We start from the raw sequence: 20,883 nt of genomic DNA on the forward strand, positions 1-20,883 counted from the left end.
GCACGCCGTTCTTACCCGTGTAAAAATTTGTCCGAAGAGGGGAACCTTAAACGCTGGTTTAGTGTGGCTGAAACGGGGCTTAGGCTAAATAAATATTTGTTTAAGGGGTTAAACAACTTAGTGTAGACATGGCCTGAAAGAATCCATTCAATTCCGTTTTTAATTAAAAGCTAAGACTGAGAGTTCAGTCCATTAGGATGAGGGTCATGATTTGGATCCTGCGACGAACCAAAAACATTGCTAGTTGAGAATGATGCTAATGTACTTCCTGACATGTGTTAAGATGCTCTTGAACAACACACCAAACCAGCCCCCAAACTCAGCTCAGTATATACAGGTATGTGTGTGGTCTGGTTCTCCGTGTGGTGTAAAAATATTTCACATAATTATTAGTATAGTAAGCAGAAATACAAACTAAGTTAAAGTTGAATAGGCACCAGTGAGGTTGATGGATGAAGGTAAACATGGCTGCAGTTGATGGAAAAGCTTGGGCAGGATTTCGCATGTTGTGGCATGCAAAACACAAACTCAACAAGGCATGACTACTACTAGCATGTACAGTACAAACAAAGTAAACAAGGGTTTGTGAAACAATATTGTATTGTATTTCATGTACATTATACTTGCATGTTTTCACCTCATTTCAATCATTTGCACAACAGCATGTTATGCTTCCAAAGGCTTTAGACACTCCATAACTGCTGTCTTAATATAATACAACTTAAGAAACAGTGTGCATTATCTAGGCCTGTTTCCTTCAAGTACAGTTTGGCTAAGTATAGAATGCAGTTCAATATTTTAGATTGAAATAATTAATATTGACCATGTATACATCTTCACAACCTCATAAACCGTCACAGATGGATGAAGTAAATGTTTTTGTGGGAGTAACCCTGATTGGGTGATTTGTACTGAATTTAACTAAACTGTACAACTTGATGGAAAATGGCTACAATAGGATCCAGTTTAAAACTGTTACAGGATTGACCAAAACACTGAGTGTAAATCGGGAGATTGATAATTATGGTAATTAGGTATGTAACAATATGAACATTTCATATCATGGTTATTGTGACCAAAATTATAATGGCTATCATTATTACAGTATTGTTGAATGTCCCCAAAATATATTTATACACACAAATAAAATATTTTACATTCATCAATGTGGTTCTCATGCTCTGCAAGTGCTTAATTGTTTTACTTTGATGGACTGAATTGCCTCATGGATACAATTATACTTTGTTTTCTGCTAAATTTCTGTTTAGCATTGAGTCAAAATGTCCTTAGTAATAGTTTTAGTTTGGTTAAACAGCATCGCAGCCGCATTCATTTAAAATCCCATAAAGATAATTGATCATTCAGCATCGTTTCAAAGGCTGTCATCGTTACAGTTTTACGGCAGTATTTCTAAAACGGCCTTATAATTTAACTTTATATTGTAGCCAAACTTTTTTCCTGCGTATATAGTTTCTTTCTTTTTTTCAATAATTTTTGCCCAGTTATTGTGTTTTTGTTTACTTTTTCAAAATAATGCCTCAGCATTGCAGTTTTGAATTGGCTTTGCTGCGGTAGAAGCTATTCATCACTTTCATCACGTGGACCTTTTTTTTTTTTTTTACTTTTTCATATAAACTTTGGACATTATCTGGAATATGAACACATTCATTTAATTGTAGTTAATGGAGTCTTTCTTTATTGTTCTTATGTGATTATTTATAGTTAATGTAAATCTTCACATCACTTGTAAAATATTAATTTTGTGAGAAAAAAAAACATTGTTTCTGAAAATATTATTACAACCATACTTGAACTGCTTTTTGTTGTTTGTGTTTTTTTGGACACACTCTGGCTCCCATACCCAAATCCACTTCTGTTCGCCAAGAGTAATATAGTAAGCTCTCATTTATTGCAATTAAGTGCTGCTAATAAGGCCTGGTCGTGATAAATTAATTTCTGTAAAATTAGGAATTATTCATTATAAATTTAATATTTGCATAGTTAAAGCATAAAAACATGTTTACCACTTCCTAAATACGATTGTTAAAGTGGAACTGCACTTTTTGGGGGGAATTTTGCCTATCGTTCACAATCATTATGAAAGACATGACGACGGATGGATTGTTTTATCAATACATGCCGCTTACAATGGAGCTCAATTCTGCCTATAGAACCCCTACAAAAACATCCAAACACCTCCATTAGGGTTTAATATACATGATGTAAGTATATATGTAATGTAGTAACAAGCATATTTATAATAACATTAAATATTTACGTATTTTGATAATTTAAGCATACGCGGCGCATTCATTTCAGAAAACGCAGATGATGATTTCCATCACTGCATATTACTCACTGCAGACTTTATGAGAGCCAACAAACATAAAAAAACATCACACACTATGCAAGGTCTGCTGTCATTAGGATCCCGACTGCTGAGATGTTCATAGATTCCCTTTTCGATTAAAATGTGTCATAATCCTGGCGATGGAAACATGGTGGGAGGCGGGGGGAACAAGTTCACTTCCTGTCGTTCTCGCCAGTTCCAGGTTCCTAAATGGCGGTCAAAGTGTCCTAACTTGTTGGATTACATCCTCAGCCATATACTTTCCAGGTGAGAGGCATGATTTATGATCTACAATAAACTTACAGGCAGCAGGGAAGCGAGGCAACAGCAGACCACTCGATGATGTAAACGTAGGGACAAACGGAAGTGATTACGTTGCCGCTATAAATAGTTTGTCTGCGTTAGTGCTTATATCACCAATACTAGGTTAATACTACTACAATACTAGACCTGCTCAGTGGCCTTGTGGTTAGAGTGTGGCCTTGTGGTTAGTGTCTGCCCTGAGACTGGAAGGTTGTGAGTTCAAACTCCGGCCGAGTCATACCAAAGACTATAAAAATGGGACCCATTGCCTCCCTGCTTGGCACTCAGCATCAAGGGTTGGAATTGGGGGTTAAATCACCAAATGATTCCTGAGCGTGGCCACTGCTGCTGCTCACCTCACCTCCCAGATGGTGAATATGGGGATGGGTCAAATGCAGTGGATAATTTCACCACACATAATGTGCGTGTGACTATTGTTGGGACTTTAACTAACTTAACTTTAATAGTCAAGTCACGATATGTAAATTGAGTATTGTTGGCAAATTTTGTATGGTTAATTATCGGATTTAATAGGCGGAATAGCGGAGATCCCATTGGCTACGAAACTGTAGCGCTAACTGTCGGGAATTTCGTCGCGGTTTATCATCAATACCGGTAATCGTTGCATACCTAGTTGAAATTGAGATAGATTTTAATTTCCTCCGTTAGAAACATTGAAGTATGTGACTGCATTTAATGTACAGTATACGGTGTCTCACCATTATCCCTTGCTGTAGGTGGCTCATCCAAAGCCATCTGCTCTGCCAGTTCAGACAGGGAGTCATCGACAGGCCGAGCGCTTCGTAAAGACATGGACAGTCTCCGTTTGATTATCTTCATCCGGTCCATCTTCTCCAGAGAAACACCAGGACCCAGAGCCTGAGAGAGGGAGACAGCCATCATTACTATTTGCATCCTCATATTTGTGCCTGTTGCTCTCATTAAGCCCAGTTGTATCCAAACACTGCAATTATTCTTTATTGTACATACTAATATACTGCAGTGCAGCCTATGCACAGTACGGGCTGCCAATGGTTGTGTTTGCGAGTTCAGCATGAGTTCTCATTGTTATGTATCCCAAGTGCAAACCTTGCAGAATAAAAGACACAGGGTGGCCAAGAGAGACAAGCCCACAGAGACAAAATGACAAAATAGCGCAACAAATACAAATTCTCAAAAAATGGAGCAGTTCTCCCAAATTAGCTACCTGCACCTCAATGTTTATGATCAAGAAAAAGAAAAAGAAAAAGGGTTCCAAGGCCAACGTGGGGCTAAAGAATTCTCCCATGACACATTGGGATGATGTCCATGACCAGACAGCCCTGATACATAAAGGCTATTTCAAATGTTGTACAGTCAATGTTAATAGCAGCCAAGCCGTCTGGCCCTGAAACTAATTATCTCTCTTCTTATTTGCTGGTGATCTAGGTTTTGGTTTGTCTATGGACAAAAGTGTTAAGACATCAAGCCACCTATGAAAAGCAAATAATTGAAGCAAATTTGAATTGGTTCCCTCTCTGCAGTAAAAACAGCCTAAATTCTAATGACAACATGTTTTGTTTGATTGTGCAAGCACATGAACAGTTCTCGTTCATTACCAATTGTTTGATCCGGTTGACATCCTGCATCAAGGCGATGAAGTTCATATTTACTTCTATTTTTTTACAGATTCTTGGGGGGGGTTCTTGTCTAACCTTTGCTTGATTTATTATGAAATGTGGTGTCAATTATTCTGTCTATACACTTTACCTTTTAAATTGATATAAATATGTATATATTTTATTTTTAAAGCCCATCAGCGGCTGACCAGCTTCTTAAATTTAAGGGAGTAATGCATTTCTGCACTTTTTGGGGGGTAATTTTCCCTATCAATCACAATCTCTATGTGAGATAAGAACACATAAGTATTCCTCCGTTTTGTTCATTCTAAACTGCTAGCAATATGTGTCCAACAATGTAAAAGGTTTCCTCCAAATTGCCAATATATCTGTGGTAATGGCGGCGTAGCTAGGGGTGTGGCCAATACGGCATCATATAATTTGCATAATCAGGACTGATGCACATATTTTCTTAAAAAAAACATTTAAAAAAATCATACATACTAGCGATTTTTCGATCAGGGATTTATGCTGCCCATTCAGATAGTGATCATCCATCAGTGACATCGGCCGATCCCATGTATTAACTTTTTCGTATTTATTTTTGGTGAGTGCTATTGACAGTTTAACAATACCAACACAATATTTTACTGACTGTATATATATATATATATATATATATATATATATATATATATATATATATATATATACATATAGATATACATATATACTAGGGCTGGGCGATATATTGATATACTCGATATATCGCGGGTTTGTCTCTGTGCAATATAGAAAATGACGATATCGTGATATTCGAGTATACGTTCTCACGCAGTTGCTCTTAGCTGCGGGCATTACAATGCATGCGTTTCCCACTCTTTCTTGTCCCTCCTTCTCACAGAGACTTAAAACAAGCGCACCTTCTTACATACGTCACGCGGAGCAGACAGGTAGCGACATGGTAGCGTTAGCTGTGATGCTAATGGTGCGGTGCGGGTGGTAATATGAGAGAGAGAAGGTGCGAATCTGGTAACAAATGAAGGAAGAATTAATTCCCAAGAAAAACAGCACGGGTTCCATCCTCTGGCTGTGGTTTAGCTTCAAGCGGGAAGATGTTGAACAATTATGCGGCAAAAGCGTTGCTACAAAAAGTAGCACCACTGTTAATGTAGCATCATTTGAAAAGTCACCCGCTAGAGAATGAGGAGTGCTTGAAACTCTGCATGTCAACATCTCCGTTTGGTGCCACACCAACAAAATGCCGAAGCAACTATTTCCAGATCAACACCGTATGAAAAAAATAGACAACAACAGAAGGAGGTAACGTCCGCAGGAACCTACCACATAGTGAAGGACATACACTATTTGATTTCCTATTATATATATATATATATATATATATATATATATATATATATATATATACACACACACACACACACATATACACATACATATATATATACTTGGGCTGGGCGATATGGACGAAAAAGTATATCTCGATATATTTTTACTTAAACTCGATATTCGATATATATCTCAATATATTTTTTGGTGAAAGTATAAATATAAAGATATTCATTTTTGAGCGAGATTCACTGAAATTGAACTGAATGACAACTGTACTGTAAAGTCGGGGGCACATTTATTAACCCAGTTAGTCAAGATGGGGTTTAACAGCACAGAAAATAAACTGTTTAAGTAGCATATTTTAACATAAATAAAACAGAAATATATTAATTCTACATAATATAAATAACATAGCTGTGCAAATAATACAAAATGTATCAAACTCAGATTTTAAAAAAATTGCACGCAGGCAGTTTTTAATTCCCAGTCGACGATGTAATGGACTGTCACACACGTGCGGTTCTGTTCAGCGCCAAGTAAGTGACTTTACTTAATTGTGCGGCTATGATCTTCCTCACTTGGGCATACATTTTTGGCAGCATTTCTCGTGCAAAATATGCCCGGCTTGGCAACTCGAGACCAGTTTTAATTTGGGCTTACATGGTAAACAACTCAAATGAGTGTGTTATCCAGACGCAAACATTTATTTGTCCAAATAGACGCATTGTGGGCTTCCTGGACGTCGTCTACATCGCTACAACAAAAATCTAAACAATAGAATCCCTCTGACATGTTCCACTAGTTTTTTTAATGTATAAATCACCCGCTTGAAAAATTCCCTCTTCACTTCTACGAATCTCTCGTCGTCATTTGGGATGCCGATTGTGATTTCCCTTCCTGGTTCGATGACCCGCCCTATCCTGCCTCTGATTGGTCTGTCCCAAATGTTTTGCACTAATCTCGACCAATCGTAACTCATAATAGTAAACAACCAACCAATCATGGATGTTCTTATATGTGCAAGCACGTCTTAGAAGGAGAAAGGGGAGGGCTTTAGTAGCCCGTGGAGGGGATCGAGGGAGAATCAAGGAACACAACAAATAAGCGGTGTTTGGTAATTTCAACGTGAAATAAATTATATCGATATTACGATATTTTCTTAATTCATATCTTGTTTAAAAATACAGTATATCTATATATCTTACAAACTCGATATATCGCCCAGCCCTAATATATACATATACACACATATACTCTATACATATATATATTATTTTTTTTCAATATACATGTATATATATATATATATATATATATATATATATATATATATATATATATATATATATATATATATATTATTATTTTATTTTTTTTTTAATATACATGTGTGTATATATATATATATATATATATATATATATATATATATATATATATATATATATATATATATATATATATATATATATATTTATTTATTAGGGCTGCAACAACTAATCGATTAAATCGATTAAAATCGATTATAAAAATAGTTGGCGATTAATTCAAAAGTCATCGATTCGTTGGAACTATGCTATGCGCATGAGCTGAGGCTTTTTTTATTTTTATTTTTTTATTTATAAACCTTTATTTATAAACTGCAACATTTACAAACAGCTGAGAAATCAATCAATCAAAATAAGTACAAAAACAGTACAAAACATTTTTTTGTCCTGTCCAGCTTCTCAGGCAAATCATATAGTTGATGTAGATGCCCATATCGGCTGTTCAGATTTACTTAACAAAAGAGAAGTGTAGGATACTTCTCTTGTTGCCTAATTTGTATTTAACTTTATTAAATGTATTTACATTATCATTTGGTGCTAAACTAAAGTCTTAACAAGCTGCTATGCTTCGTACTGCCTCTGCCTCTGTCAGTACATCTCTGCAGCACCCAGCATTGTCCCACCCACACAACCATCTGATTGGTTACACAAAGAGCGGTAACAGCCAATCAGCAGTGTGTATTCAGAGCGCATGTAACAGCCAATCAGCAGTGCGTATTCAGAGCGGTAACAGCCAATCAGCAGTGAGTATTCAGAGTGCATGGAGTCAGTGCTCACGGCACAGGCAGGCAGAGAGGAGAGACGGTGCGGGTTAGCAGAAAGGTGTTTAGCAGGTGAGCATAATGCAGCAGACTCTCCCCAAATTATAATAAACACCTCCCAGTCAACTACTCGTAACATCACTATAAGCCCGTTGACGTTCTAGAAATATAAGCGGCAGCTCAGCTCGCTCGCAGTCCTTGAGGTGAAGGCTAATTAGCTTTTAGCGTAACGTTAGCTCCTTTTGCAGTGTATGTATGCGTGCGTGCATGCGTACGTGCGTGTGTGACGGACAGCAAAGCCCTGTCTGTCTGAGAAAAAGACAAGCATTATTGACCTACAGTTAACAACTAAGTTATTTCACTTTACCTTTTTCTGTGTTGAAGCAGCAAAAAAAGAAAGAACATTATGTTAAATGAAGAGTTTCTGTCTCTGATAGTTGATATAATAATAGGGGTGTAACGGTACACAAACATTTCGGTTCGGTACGTACCTCGGTTTAGAGGTCATGGTTCGGTTCATTTTCGGTACAGTAAGAAAACAACAAAATATACATTTTTTGGTTATTTATTTACCAAATTTGTAAACAATGGCTTTATCCTTTTAACATTGGGAACACTATAATAATTCTGCCCACGTTAATCAACATTAAACTGCCTCAAGTTGTTGCTCAGATTAAATAAAATGACAAAACTTTTCTTCTACATATAAAAAGTGCAACATTAAACAGTTTCAAGTCAACTCATCATGCTTAATTTATTACAGCATTTGGGAAGCCTGTAGTTGATTTATTATGTAAATGTTATATTTTTATCAACATGTGATAGCAGGGACCCTGCCATTCAAAACTAGGCTGCTGCATTACTAATGATTAATGTAACTATAGCTGAAAAAATGGTACAATAGCAATAGGAGAGACTATTCATCCCTGAACACCATGGAGTTCATGTAGGCTTAATGATGCAGTTACATTATTATATCAACTATCAGAGACAGAAACTCTTCATTTAACACAATGTCCTTTTTTGCTGCTTCAACACAGCTCAATCAACACAGAAAAAGGTAAAGTGAAATAACAGACAGACAGGGCTTTGCTGTCCATAACACACACACACACATGCACACTCCACACACACACACACACACACACACACACACACACACACACACACACCGCAAAATGAGCTAACGTTACGCTAAAAGCGAATGAGCCTTCACCTCAAACCAGGACTGCGAGCGAGCTGAGCTTTCTTTTATATTTCCAGAAGGTCAACGGGCTCATAGTGATGTTACTAGTAGTTGACTGGGAGGTGTTTATTATAATTTGGAGAGAGTCCGCTGCCTGATGCTTACCTGCTAAACGCTAAGCACTGACTACATGTGCTCTGAATACGCACTGCTGATTGGCTGTTACTGCTCTGAATACGCACTGCTGATTGGCTGTTACCACTCTGTTTGTAACCAATCAGATGGTTGTGTGGGTGGGACAATACTGGGTGATGAGTAGAGTACTGACAGAAACAGAGGCAGAAGGAAGCGGAGGCGGCTACTTAATATGTTCGTGTGGAAACTTGTTTGGTACACCTCCAAACCGAACCAAAACCCCCGTACCGAAACGGTTCAAAACAAATACACGTACCGTTACACTCCTATATAATAATGTAACTGCATCATAAAGCCTACATGAACTCCATGGTGTTCAGGGATGAATAGTCTCTCCTATTGCTATTGTACTATTTTTTCAGCTATAGTTACATTAATCATTAGTAATGTATCAGCCTAGTTTTGAATGGCAGGGTCCCTGCTATAACATGTTGAAAAAAATATAACATTTACATAATAAAAATCAACTACAAGCTTCCCTAATGCTGTAATAAATTAAGCATGATGAGTTGAGCATATGTCAGCATTTGGCCCCAATTTTAACTCTTTTTTTCAAACGCTTATTGCAAACGCTTATTTACAGTAAGTCATTAATTTGACTTAGTCATTATTTTGTCTAAGTAAGTCAATATTTGCTAAGTTAAAATAATGACATACTGTTTTGTGATTTATTTTTACTTTACGGAAAAAATATTGAGATATATATCGTATATTGCCATTCAGCATACGGAGCGGAAAACACAACCAAAAGTTGTAGGTTTCTTCACGCAACGAAGCCGGCCTACTTCACCACAGTATGTAGTCTATTGCACCCCAGGCTGTGGTGGCAGCGATGAGATGGAGACGTGATGGCGAAACTCACCAAGTTTTTGTTAGCGTCACGGCATTATTGATAAGATTTGGAATCTGACGGTATCTACAATACCATCACATCCCATCCATCAACTTTCTACCGCTTATTCCTTTCGGGATCGCGGGGGGCGCTGGAGCCTATCTCCGCTACAATCGGGCGGAAAGCAGGGTACACCCTGGACAAGTTGCCACCTCATCGCAGGGCCAACACAGATAGACAGACAACATTCACACTCACATTCACACACTAGGGCCAATTTAGTGTTGCCAATCAACCTATCCTTAGGTGCATGTCTTTGGAATATATATATATATATATATATATATATATATATATATATATATATATATATATATATATATATATATATGACACACACACACATATATACACATATATACACATATATACACACATATATACACGTCTGCATGTGCGCATGTGGAAGTTTTTGGCCTGGAGGTAGAGGCAGATTATTTCTATCCCCTCCACTTCATGCTTCTCCCATCTCACCCTTAAGTGCTCAGCAGCTGACATGCACAAATCCACACACACACAACAAAATGCACAAGTACACACACTCAGCCTTTCGCTTGGTGTCCAACCTTGGAGGCTCAAACAAAAGCTTTTTATCCTTTCCGTTCTTGCAGTCTTTCAGGCCTATTACAGACACCTAGCGCTGTGAGGGAATTCAAAAGCTGTCATGCGCAATCACAACAACTAGTTTTCCCTCACAAAAAGATGCTCTCGGCAAGTATCCACCCAAACAACCATTTTAGCACAACTGGATGTTTTTGGCAGCTCACGATATGCAAAAGTTTTGAAGAACAAGTTGAATGGTGGGAAACAAAAGGTGACATGCTCATATAATTTTACATGAGATGAGCCATTAAACAGTCTCCCTCCCCCATCATTTGCATGTTCTCCCATACTTCACTAGGGAGTATACTCCCATCACATATACATATATTATATATACATACATATATTATATATATACTATATATATATATTTAAAAAAAATTATGGCCACTCAGTCAACATTGACAACAACATGACAAAATATTCTGTAACAATGTAAACATTTAAAACTTTTAACATTTAACAAAATTAAAAGTAGCTTATTTGCTTTTTAATGTGCAAATATAAAAGTAAACATCCAGTGCAAATCTTAATATTCTGCAATAGTATAAGCATTTCAAAAGTAAAAGTATTGCTTATTTTGCTTTAAAATGTGCAAAAATAAAGATAAACATCCAATACAAAAAAGTGCGTATTTCCTTGAATTGGCGCCGGGTATATAGTATTTGCATGCCTCGAATTACTGCCGGGTCAAACTCGTTTCGCAAAATAATTAGCATTTGCCTAGAACTTCCGCCGGGTCAAACTCGTCACGTCACGAGTCATCATTTTCAAAATGGAGGAGGCTGATTTCAATCATTTGAAATCGCATAAAGGGAAGAAGATTAAGAGCTATTCAGTAGGATTTAAGGTCCAAGCTATTGAATATGCTAAAAAGAACAGTAAGCAGCTATGTTTTATTAATATACTGTAGCTACGTGTGTCAAATATGAGTCATTAAATGACTCCCGCCTCCTGGTGGTAGAGGGCGTTAGTGATCCTTCTTGCGACTACCGGTACTGCAGAAGACCAGCGCTGCAGAAGAGGACAACAAGCCACAAGAGTGAGCAGCGATCGTTTGCTTGCTCTTTTAACATGGAGGATTACATATCTAAAATAAAACAGTTTTCTAAACTGGACTTTCAATCAAAGCAGGAGGTAATACTTAAAGAAAGATCTCCATCGAGACAGAGAGACTTTTAAAATTGAAGAAAGATAAGGAAGACTTCTATAAACAAGTTATCGATGCTTTTGATCAGAATACTCATTTATAAGTAAAGGTAAGACCATAATAACGTTTTTTTTTATTAAATGTGCTTTTCATGATGGTATCCTTACATCACTCAAATTTATAAGCGCAGGCCTAAATTTACCCCACGCCTTTTGGTAAGCGCAGGAGTGAGAAGAGGTTTTAAATTACTTAGCGCCCCGGAGGCTATTCAAGGAAATAAGGTATGTGACGCGTCGACGCACAAAAACGGCGTCGACATATTTACGTAATCGATGACGTCAATGACGTCGACTACGTCGACGCGTCGTTTCAGCCTTAGTGCCAGTATGGTGCCAGTATGCTGTTTTTTGTTCAATAAAATACTGGAAAGGATAGAAATGTAGTTTGTCTCTTTTATCCGATTATTAATCGATTAATCGAAGTAATAATCGACAGATTAAACGATTATCAAATTAGTTGTTAGTTGCAGCCCTAATATATATATATATATATATATATATATATATATATATACAAACCCCGTTTCCATATGAGTTGGGAAATTGTGTTAGACGTAAATATAAACGGAATACAATGATTTGCAAATCCTTTTCAACCCATATTCAATTGAATGCACTACAAAGACAAGATATTTGATGTTCAAACTCATAAACTTTATTTTTTTTTTGCAAATAATAATTAACTTAGAATTTCATGGCTGCAACACGTGCCAAAGTAGTAATTGGGAGAGGGCATGTTCCCCACTGTGTTACATGGCCTTTCCTTTTAACAACACTCAGTAAACGCTTGGGAACTGAGGAGACACATTTTTTAAGCTTCTCAGGTGGAATTCTTTCCCATTCTTGCTTGATGTACAGCTTAAGTTGTTCAACAGTCCGGGGGTCTCCGTTGTGGTATTTTAGGCTTCATAATGTGCCACACATTTATAATGGGAGACAGGTCTGGACTACAGGCAGGCCAGTCTAGTACCCGCACTCTTTTACTATGAAGCCACGTTGATGTAACACGTGGCTTGGCATTGTCTTGCTGAAATAAGCAGGGGCGTCCATGATAACATTGCTTGGATGGCAACATATGTTGCTCCAAAACCTGGATGTACCTTTCAGCATTAATGGCACCTTCACAGATGTGTAAGTTACCCATGTCTTGGGCACTAATACACCCCCATACCATCACAGATGCTGGCTTTTCAACTTTGCGCCTATAACAATCCGGATGGTTCTTTTCCTCTTTGGTCCGGAGGACACGACGTCCACAGTTTCCAAAAACAATTTGAAATGTGGACTCGTCAGACCACAGAACACTTTTCCACTTTGTATCAGTCCATCTTAGATAAGCTCAGGCCCAGCGAAGCCGACGGCGTTTCTTGGTGTTGTTGATAAACGGTTTTTGCCTAGCATAGGAGAGTTTTAACTTGCACTTACAGATGTAGCGACCAACTGTAGTTACTGACAGTGGGTTTCTGAAGTGTTCCTGAGCCCATGTGGTGATATCCTTGACACACTGATGTCGCTTGTTGATGCAGTACACCCTGAGGGATCGAAGGTCACGGGCTTAGCTGCTTACGTGCAGTGATTTCTCCAGATTCTCTGAACCCTTTGATGATATTACGGACCGTAGATGGTGAAATCCCTAAATTCCTTGCAATAGCTGGTTGAGAAAAGTTTTTCTTAAACTGTTCAACAATTTGCTCACGCATTTGTTGACAAAGTGGTGACCCTCACCCCATCCTTGTTTGTGAATGACTGAGCATTTCATGGAATCTACTTTTATACCCAATCATGGCACCCACCTGTTCCCAATTTGCCTGTTCACCTGTGGTATGTTCCAAATAAGTGTTTGATGAGCATTCCTCAACTTTATCAGTATTTATTGCCACCTTTCCCAACTTCTTTGTCATGTGTTGCTGGCATCAAATTCTAAAGTTAATGATTATTTGCAAAAAAAAAATGTTTTTATCAGTTTGAACATCAAATATGTTGTCTTTGTAGAATATTCAACTGAATATGGGTTGAAAATTATTTGCAAATCATTGTATTCCGTTTATATTTACATCTAACACAATTTCCCAACTCATATGGAAACGGGGTTTGTATATATATATATATATATATATATATATATATATATATATATATATATATATATATGTGTATATACTCGCATACATATACACACAGCTCGCCTGCTGAAAAAGTGTGGGCACCCCTGGTCTAAACTGTCTGGAAAAAGTTAGAAACCGTTTAAAATAGGGAAAGTTGATGCAGTATTTTAAAGGCTGGCATTGTCTTCTAGGAAATATCCATACCTACTTTGGCAAGTTCAGTTTCTTCATCATGCCATTTCTAGAAATTTATTATTTTCATCAATAAATGTGTATTTAATGCAGAGTACTCTCGAGTGCAGATGATTGTGGTGCAGTGAATAGAGCAGCAAAAACACCTTGGCGATTGGGAAGTGACATGTGGCTTCAGGCGGCAGCATGGGCAAGCCACCTAACTCCTACTATATGGAAGAAGGTTTAACTACAAATTGACCTATAGGTGAAATAACATCATCAACAACTTCGCACTGTGTTGTTTCGCTGACTGTTAATGGCCCTTGAGCGTGTGCATATGTGTCACCACATTTGCGGGAAAGATGGTAAAACAGAGGTGAGGTGAAGTGGCACACCCCTTAGGAGGGCAGAGGACGAACACGGTCTGATTTATTCAGGGCGCACACCAGTTGGGTTGCTAGGTTACAGGCCCAGAGTGAAACCACAGTTTATCCCTCTGAAGTGAAAAGAAGAAAAAAGAAGAATCAACATCGCCACATCATCACTTATGCTAGAGAGTGATAGATACATAAATATTATATATATTTTTTAATCTGCCGATACGCCTATGTCTGCCTCACAAACAAGCATTATTGAACACTTTGAGACACAAGAATGTACGCTTGCACACACATAATGTGACAGAGCGGCACAGGTCTTTCAATAGCGCTCAGAACATGGCCTGTCGTAGCGGCTCAAGGGTGACTAATGCACAAATCTGCCCAAATACCAACTACGACACACAACATTAGATAGCTGAGCGAATGTGTTCATCTAATACTCTAATTGCTTCTACTCAGCATATGTTCAGACACTTAACCTGAATGTTGCATAAAAAAACAGAGAGAATTGAAATTGCATTGTCAGCACTGATAGACTAAATGAGTAGTAAGAGTGTTTGGTTTCATGATTGCTTGCACGTGTTGAAGGACAAAGTCAGGCAAAGTGCAAGAAGACAATCACAGTGCATGCATTCATGGCGATGACATATCGATCTCACTGTCAAAGATTTGACTGTTGAGTACAAATGCACCAAACATTGTAGTGATAGTATTGTCTGGTGCTGCATGAGTGCTACAGACACGGAGGAGCTCTGGTTTATTTAGGAAAACATGATTTTCAACGTGTACTGTGACAAAGGCCGCGCATCATTTAAAATTTTGTTTAGGATTTTTTTAAGAGGCAGGGTCAAAAATGTTTTTTACTAAAAACTTAACTGTACAAATCTCCCGGGGCTATTTTCAACCTGTGTATAAATATAATACCTCTGAACTTGAATATACTAGTTATGAAGTTTCTTTCCAAAGGAGTACATTTTCACAAAAGTTGTAGTTCTTAAAGTCCTTTTTTTCTGAAAATGAAAAATAATTTACACATTTCCTGTGTTTGAGCGTGTTCGATGCAGCAGCACTCAGACAAAACATCCCTCAGCTTAACTGGTGCACAATATGAAACAAACAAAAACAACATGTAAAACACAGTCTGAATTAGCAGTACAATTGGTTTGCTGCCTCAATGTTGACATAAGATAGACATAATTTATTATTTAACTCACCTGATTCTGACTGTTTGAACTTTGACAAAAGCGGGTGGTAAACCTGGGCCAATAACAAATATTTCTGGACGATATACAGTCCCACAAATTATTGCCGGTTAACAATATTATTGTCAGCATTATCTTGAAAACAATTTAAGCACTAATGTAATCATAATATATAATAATAAGAAATCAATAATTATTTAAAAGGCAATACACTTATTTTTCATTAGTATTTTTACCATTGTAATGGAAGGTTTAGAACTTTAGATTTTATTTAATAAGTACACAAACATTAGCATAAAATGGACTTTCAATCTATGTTAACAAATATTGCACTCATTTAAATATTAAACATCTTAAAGTGCAGTTTTTTTCTCAGTTGGAAAAACTGGGTCAGGTGTTTTTTTTAATCACTTTTCAACTACATCAGCATACTGGCACGTTTGTCCGTATTGATAGGCTAATCCAAAATAAGACCTGTTTGGCTTTGGAATTATATTTTTTCCTTCTAAACGTTGCTACTTTGCTGTGCTTATAGAGTTCATTTTCATTTATCATTTGATTAATTGACTAATTTAATTTAATTCCATAACTTGACTGTGGAAGTGTTTGATTGTCCAGAACCCAATTGAGAACCTCTGTGGCATTGTCAAGTGGAAGGCGGAGAAGCGCAATGTTTACAAAATCCACCAGCTCCACAGTGACATCATCATGGAGGAGTCAAGAGGATACCAGTTACAACTTGTGCAGCTCTGGTGAATTCTGCCAGTTGCTTTTGTGTTTGGGCACAGAGCCCCATTACCACACTGCTACCTCCTCAGCCGGCCTTAACAAACTAATCCTGGGCTTCTGCAGCCAGTCGCCCTTGTTTCACTTCCTGTTTTTAAACAGCGACACGTGTGGACACCTGCGCAATACGTTTTGCTTGTCTACTTGGAGTCCCACTAGCAAGCACTAACGGCAAGCCATCAGTCTACATAGAGTCTAAGGCTATTTCTACACTAAGCTGGATAACCCCTTAAACGAATAATTATTTAGCCTAAGCCTCGTTTCAGCCACACTAAATCAGCGTTTAAGGTCCCTCTCCTCGGACAATTTTTTACACGGGTAAGTGCGCCGTCTATTTCTTGAATCTCCGGCTCTTAGCTTTGTATGGACTCATTGATTGTTTACAAACTGAGTTCGGAGAGGAAGTGACGCCAGAAAGACCGCGCCCAACACCGGAAGTGACGTCAGAAAGATGGAGGCGAGTCATCCAGACATGCCCGTGTGGAAATCACACATGAATACCTTAAGAGAAGCAAACGCGCGATTGCATCTATTTCAGACACAACACAACTCAGACGGCGACAAAGACAGTTGAGCGACGGTTTTGGATAAGGCCTGGAAGAACGGCAGCCTGGTGGGATATGTTTGTCAATGAGTGTGTTGTGCCAGCTGAACGGCAAGATAACTTTTGAATGTCCAGGTCAGCTGTGATTCTACTTAGTGAAAAACGTTGTCCATTTGTCTAAGGCAGTGGTTCTTAACCTGGGTTCGATGGAACCCTAGGTGTTCGGTGAGTCGGTTTCAGGGGTTCGGCGGAGCCTCCGCCACTGAGGTCAAGACACACCCGACTCATTGGGTGAATAAAAACTTCTCCCTATCGGCGTATTATGGATACCCTCAAACAATGTTCCCTATAATTTTCCATATGTGTGAGCAAACGCAAAAACTCCTTGAGCATTCAGTGGAGCACATGTGAGCACACCTGTCCCAAACCTGACTAAATAACAAATTAAATGTTTTATTATTATAATCAAATGACAGCTGTCATTTCCATGAGATTATTTTCTAATATAAGTGTTTTGGCCCACTTACAATGACAAGAACAAAAAATATTATTTTCATGCGAAGTTGGTAGAGTGGCCGTGCCAGCAATTGGAGGGTTGCTGGTTACTGGGGTTCAATCCCCACCTTCTACCATCCTAGTCACGTCCGTTGTGTCCTTGGGCAAGACACTTCACCCTTGCTCCTGATGGCTGCTGGTTAGCGCCTTGCATGGCAGCTCCCGCCATCAGTGTGTGAATGTGTGTGAGAATGGGTGAATGTGGAAATACTGTCAAAGCGCTTTGAGTACCTTGAAGGTAGAAAAGCGCTATACAATTATAACCCATTTATCATTTATTTATCATGAGCTGTGTACTAGTATTGTATGTCTGGGTGGAAAACGAAGAAAAGGAACAGACTTTGCTGTGAAAATAAATACATTATTTTATTTTATCATTTATCATTTAAAATGACATGAGAGTGGCACTTGCCAAGGTGAAGCCACGCATATCTGAACTGGTCTCTCAAAGGCAGCAGAAGTCGCACTGATTTGCAGGTGTGTAATTTGTTGTGAGTACATGCATTGTGTTGGTTTTGTTCTTTGAACAAGGTGATGTTCATGCACGGTTCATTTTGTGCACCAGTAAAAAAACATATAACTTTGCCTTGAATTTAAAAAAAATATTTTTATTTTTTATTTTTCACTAAATAAGGGTTCGGTGAATGCGCATATGAAACTGGTAGGGTTCGGTACCTCCAACAAGGTTAAGAACCACTTGTCTAAGGGGAGACAACGACAGACTACGAAAAACAGCGAATACATTTGCACTGGCAAAGCAGACTATTATCAGTTATTGTCCGCGATGTATGTCGAGCGATTACTTAACGTCTAGTTTTGTACTCTATAACTATTGGGAAGCCATGAAGTGGTTGCGGCCGTCAAATACGACCACCAATTTCAGCCTACAAGCACAGTGTCCTGAACAGAAATCTGTGATTGTTGTAAAATGTTCTTTATCACATTGTTTACTTCCACACATCCATTAAAGATATGATTCATGTATGATGGCTCAGGTGTGATTCATTAAAACATATGAGTCTAACAGCTGCTGATGGTGAGGCAAGCAAGGTTTACTGTTAAAAGAAATGTGGCAATAGTCTACATTGAAACACAGGGTAAGGATACACTTTCAGGTCAGAGGTGACTATGACGCGCGCATTTTTTTCACGCATGCGTACTAGGTCGCGTTGCACCGGCGGACGGAGGAGGTGAGGTGTCTTAAACGATCATTGTGTGTGTGTGTGGACACCGATAAGGTTAGGTGGGATTTACCCTGGATAACATTAGTCGGCTTAGTGTAGAAGGGGCTTAAAGACACTTTTCCCTCGACTTTAGTGCCAAGACATGGCAAGACGTGCTCCCCATTGGAATTCATGGAACCCCTGCATCTGCCCATCTGTATGAATTCAGGGAATGCGGAAATGTAATTGCACATTGAAGGACTTTCAGGTGAGTACATTCATTGCACTAAATAACAATATAGTTTTGTATTTGTTTATTTAATATACCAGCTACTCACTACAAACAATCAAATGTATGCTTTGGTCAAGTGGGGGTGTCCAATTGATGAAACCCCCGGAACATGCCGGTTTTCTTTCCCAAAAATAAACGTCAAAAATTCATAAATAAAGCTAAAGGCATCTTTCAGTGAAAAAAAAAGATAAAGTATTAATACTGTCTTTATATATTATGGGTAGCGTATTGTTCGCTTTTGTGGGACGGCGTGGCTTAGAGCGGCCGTGCCAGCAACTTGAGGGTTCCCCGGTTCGATCCCCAGCTTTCACCATCCTAGTCACATCCGTTGTGTCCTACAGCAAGACACTTCACCCTTGCTCCTGATGGGTCATGCTTAGGGCATGGCATGGCAGCTCCCGCCATCAATGTGTGAATGTGTGTGTGAATGGGTGAGTGTAGAAATTGTGTCAAAGCGCTTTGAGTACCCTGAAGGTAGAAAAGCACTCTATACAAGTATAAGCCATTTACCATTTACTTTTTATTTGACTATTTCATTACAAATTACAGGGTGACATCACCTCTTGAACCCCATTACGGCAAATTAATTGCTGATCTGTGGGAAACACTAGTGCTGCACGATTAATCGACATTGAGGTTTTAATTTTTGCGGTTACGTAACTGCAAGAGGCTGAGGTGTTTGTTGGGGGTGTTTTTTCCGCCGTCACCGGCATTTGAGTGACAGACATGTTCGCCAATCAGAAATGTTGAGCCTCGCGTTTGTTAGTCCCTTACTTCAAACAGGGAGAAAGGCGTCTTACTCTTTGCATAGCACTCAGCACTTGAGCGTTTTTATTTAACAGTATAATTAACTAAACACAGTGAGCCCTCTTCTTCATTCACGATCGTTGTCTCGTTGGTGGACGGAGAGCGGGGTGCCAGCTTTACGCACACAGGAAGTACGTACAGAAAGCCTCCCTACTCGTGACTTTCTGCAAAGTAACAAAAATGAGGTCGAAAAAAAGAATGATTACAAAGCCAAATGTCCCGAATGATTTAGCTTCAAATCGGATGGGCAATATGAGCCCATCAACACGGACGAACGAGCAAGAATGTCGTGATCACGTCATTGCAACACTTCCGACCTAGTTTTTCCAACTGGGAAAAAAATGCTCTTTGGGGTGTTCAATATTTAGTAAGTTAAATTTTTGCTTACAGAAATTAGTCCATTTATTTTTTTGTTTGTTTATTTATTTAGGATAAGAAAGTTGTTTACCTTCCATTTACAGTACAATGGTAACAAATTATACAGTAATGAGAAATAAAAGTGTACAGCCTTTTAAAATGGTCACTTGCATTATTATAGATTATGATTACATTACTTTAGAAACACTGTAGTTTTTACCGATTATTTCTTCAATATAAAAGCATGATGTCGACAAAAGCTCTTTTTGAAAATAAATGATCGCATATTGTTCTACTGTGTGGCACCTTGAGACAAGAATATGTTGAGGGTCTAAACGTAACATGTCTTCTTCATTCGCTATTTTTGCAGTTTCATGCATTTTTACTTTATGTATAATACATAAAAATTGCAAATCGAATCACAATTTTGGAGAATAAAATCGCAATAAGGTTTTTTTCTCAAAATTGTGCAGCCCTACAAAACACTATGTTTTAAATATTATAATGAAAAACATAATTAAGAATTGTGATTTTCATATTCCATCCATTTTCTACCGCTTTATCAAAAACAATTGTGATTCACATTTTCAGCCTGACTATGTTGCACTGCGTTATAAACTCCGAGATGTGCAATGACTACTCTAAAATTACAGCAATGTTTCATTTCTACAGTATCTGGGATAGGCTCCAGCACCCCCGCAACCCCGAGAGGGACAAGCGGTGGGAAATGGATGGATGTC

At 38.2% G+C, this 20,883-nt stretch overlaps 1 protein-coding gene across 4 annotated transcripts in view; it reads right to left on the reverse strand.

Annotated features, from left to right (window-relative positions):
* LOC133619388 (cyclin-dependent kinase 17-like) overlaps positions 1-20,883 on the reverse strand; it is an 89,887-nt gene that overhangs the window by 67,654 nt on the left and 1,350 nt on the right. For all 4 annotated transcript variants that reach the window (XM_061980370.1, XM_061980379.1, XM_061980406.1 and 1 more), the window contains exon 2: positions 3,373-3,532. In XM_061980370.1, coding sequence (XP_061836354.1) covers positions 3,373-3,502 — 130 coding nt within the window. In that variant the 5' untranslated portion in view covers positions 3,503-3,532. The remainder of the gene's footprint in view (positions 1-3,372; positions 3,533-20,883) is intronic.

The sequence above is a fragment of the Nerophis lumbriciformis genome, linkage group LG01, assembly GCF_033978685.3.
Source record: "Nerophis lumbriciformis linkage group LG01, RoL_Nlum_v2.1, whole genome shotgun sequence".
NCBI lineage: Eukaryota > Metazoa > Chordata > Actinopteri > Syngnathiformes > Syngnathidae > Nerophis > Nerophis lumbriciformis.